Source organism: Hippocampus comes, unplaced genomic scaffold, assembly GCF_001891065.2.
Source record: "Hippocampus comes isolate QL1 unplaced genomic scaffold, H_comes_QL1_v1.1 scaffold623, whole genome shotgun sequence".
In the NCBI taxonomy this organism is placed as follows: Eukaryota; Metazoa; Chordata; class Actinopteri; order Syngnathiformes; family Syngnathidae; genus Hippocampus; species Hippocampus comes.
Genome location: NW_017805336.1, coordinates 62,990 through 66,133, shown reverse-complemented (window position 1 = coordinate 66,133; position 3,144 = coordinate 62,990). Strand labels below are relative to the sequence as shown.

Sequence of the window (3,144 nt, the reverse complement as noted above, 5' to 3'; positions counted from 1 at the left end):
CATACTTGATGGTTTTAAATGCTCCTGAAATTAAGTGCTGCTTGACGAGCCTATATTGTGTATGTATGTGACGTCACTGAAGGCCTAAGGTTGAAATGCACGGCCCGCCACTGGTTGACACTATAAGACGTTTTTGTTCTTCCTGAGTGGTCCGTTTCTTATTCGTTCAATGTGTTATTTTACTTTATTCTACATTTGTTGTACAGTAGAAAACACAGCTGGAAATGAAAAAAAGTATGTAAGTAAAATGTTTAATAACTCCGTTACAATATTTGTTGTCAGTACTAGTGCTTTAAAACTGGCAATTTAAAGGCAATTTAAAAAAAAAAACGGTTGCCGGTCCGCGAACAGTAAGTACTTGCCTCAACTAGTTCGTGACACAAAAAACGGGAGCTTGGGAACCACTGATTTAGGAATAGTGTGCACATTCGGAGACAGTCACTATCTATCCTGGCGCCTATTGTTATTTCATTACTTGACAACTTTGCCTGCAGATTATTAATACAAATAAAAGAATAGACAGAAAACCAAGGGAGCCAGTCCAAAATATAACTATAAGCAGCATTTGCACCATGAAAACACAACATCTTTGCTAAGCGTCTGTCCAAGCTTACAAGTCAAAACAAGTCAAACCAGTGTGTCACAAAAACAGTTGCTGGGAAATTTAAAGCGACGAACTGTTCAACAACCTACCGTCCATTTCAAAACGCAGGCCTATTTGGTTTCTTGGCGAAGAACAATAACCGCCTTTAGTTGTTTCGCTTGACGGACAACTCCACAGAACTTCCTGGTCAACTGGTGACGTATCACATATCTACGGAAGAGGATTAGGGCCAATGAAGAAAAAAAAAGGTTGGCAAGAATTCTGACTTTAATCTCAGACTTCTGACTTTAATCTAAGAATTCTGATTTTAAAATCAGAATTCTGACTTTGTGACGTTCGAGGAGCGATGATTTGTGGGGGACCGTCAGTGTGTGGTGTGGCTTGGAAGAAAGGACGACATGTCGTCACCTAGCGACTTTTTGCGTGGCCGAGGAGTGTCGGAGGACATCGTTTCACTTTTGGAGGAGCAGAGGGTGAGTAAACAGTGAGTCGTGTTTGTTTCATTTGGAGTTAACGTGCTCCATGGAGCTTGTAGCTCCGTTGCTAGTCCGAATGTCATGAATGGATGCACCCAATTTACATTCGTGAATACTGTAGATAGAAAGTAACCAATTTAAACGGGTACGTCCCTGTGACGCCACATAACGTTGTTTAAAAACAACACCACTCTCGACATCGAACATCTTTGTGTGGATGACAGTGGCCGGCTGGAGCATCGTTGCAGCCTAATTACCGTGAACTGAACACACTGATCACGCGGTCGTGTCGTAGCAAGTATGTGCACATGCACCTCTATTTACTTTTAGACTACTTACTGAATATGAGTACTGTATACTTGAGTTTGAACTAACACAGTACCATGAGTGAGAACATTATTAAAAACTTACTTTCAACAAGCATACGGTCATACAGTCATGTTTTCAAAATGTCCACCGTTGTTTTTTGTCAGATTGTAATTGTTGTCTCTTTTCTCCTGTAGATAAAGTGACTGATGGAGGGTGCAACTCAAACAGTGTCTGGAAATCCAGATTTGGATGACTTGATCAAGCTATGCTTTAGACTTGGATTCAGCAATAAGGAAATACTTGCAATTTTAGCACATAATGCTCAAACTATTAAGTATTCGGACTCTGAAAAGGATATGCAAAAGACTTGGTCTTTTTCAAAGAAAGAACCAGTCAGACCTGGGAGACGTGTTGGCTTTTGTCCAGCATGAGATCCTGACTAGTGGACAGATGCAAGGTTATCGCTGGCTTCATCTGCGTGCCATTCAAAAAGGATTTGTTGTGTCACAAGATACAATAAGACAAATTATAAAATTGGTTGACCAATACAACTGTCGGGGGCCAAATGCTCTTTGGCACCTGGATGGCTATGACAAATTAAAGCCCTCTGGGATTGGCATCAATGGCTGTATTGATGGCTTATTGATGATTGTGTTATGGGCGGAAGCCTATACCACAAACAGTGACCCTAAGGTGGTTGCAAGTTTCACGCATCAGTGGGTGTCCAGAGAGGATCCATGCAGACGGGCACAGAAAATGTTTGTGTTGAACAGACGCAGATGTTTGTGCGTAGAAACCACTCAGACAATTTTCCTGCGGAGAAAAGTTTCCTTTATGGAAGAATTACAGGCAATCAGCGTATTGAAGGGTGGTGGTCAACCCTTAGCAAACAGAGCGCACAGTTTTGGATTAATTTATTTCAAACTCTTCAGGATGATGGCCACTTTTCAGGAGATTTCTGGATAAAAGTCTTATCTGGTTCTGCTTTCTTAATCTTGTGCAAGTAGAATAATTTTCTGGACATAAATTCTTTTTGGACGAATGGTGAAAATATAATACTTAACTATGCTGCTTTTTGTTCAGGATGAGCTGGATGAAGTTGTGAACACGTGGAACGCACACAAAATAAGACCAAGATTGCACCGTGATACAGCTTCAGGTCGATCAGTCGTCATGTGTTCATTCCCTGAGATGCACAGTGCAGAGGATCAATTAAAACCTGTTGGAACGGAAGAGGTCACTGCATATATGGAAGAGTGCACTGCAAAAGGCAATTTTCCTTGTGATGAAACTGTATTTGAACTGTGTTGCTTGCTTATGGAGGAAAATGAATGGCACGCGCCATCAGATCCTTTGGATGCAAGTGACTTGTATGTTAAATTGAGAGAGGAAGTACTGAAGTCTATTTGACATGTGTACTGATGCAATTTTTAGAACTGATAGTGATGAGAAAATGAAGCTTCAAATTTGCTCCATAAACCAGTTGTTGTTTTTTGACTCCTCTAGATTGCACTCTTTTCAGCAGTGGGCTGGAAGTGCACAGACTTGCCCTTTCTGAAACCCCTTTATTTTAAACAACAGTGCCATGGCTCCAGCATGCCCCGTGACTTTTGTGAGGATAAGTGGATCAAAAGTGGATGGATGTCTTATTGTTAATATTGATAGAAAACATGTCCATACTTTTTCTGATCCGCTTTATCCTCACAAGGGTCACGAGGTATGCTGTGCAGCCTATCCCAGCAGTCGTTGGGCAGT

General features: G+C 41.2%; 1 protein-coding gene and 1 long non-coding RNA gene across 3 annotated transcripts in view; one reads left to right on the top strand and one right to left on the bottom strand.

The window, feature by feature from the left end:
- chmp1a (charged multivesicular body protein 1A) overlaps positions 1 to 813 on the bottom strand; it is an 18,772-nt gene extending 17,959 nt beyond the window's left edge. Inside the window, exon 1 of the mRNA XM_019871733.1 lies at positions 694 to 813. Within this exon, the coding sequence (XP_019727292.1) occupies positions 694 to 700 (7 nt within the window). The 5' untranslated portion in view covers positions 701 to 813. The remainder of the gene's footprint in view (positions 1 to 693) is intronic.
- Positions 814 to 969: 156 nt separating this feature from the next.
- On the top strand, positions 970 to 3,144 carry LOC109516914 (uncharacterized). Of its 2 annotated transcripts, none has more exons than XR_002168450.1 (3): positions 970 to 1,077; positions 1,584 to 2,392; positions 2,473 to 3,144. It is a non-coding gene; the product is annotated as an uncharacterized LOC109516914 (long non-coding RNA). The 2 variants fall into 2 exon arrangements; XR_002168449.1 differs by lacking the exon at positions 970 to 1,077 and adding an exon at positions 1,260 to 1,378.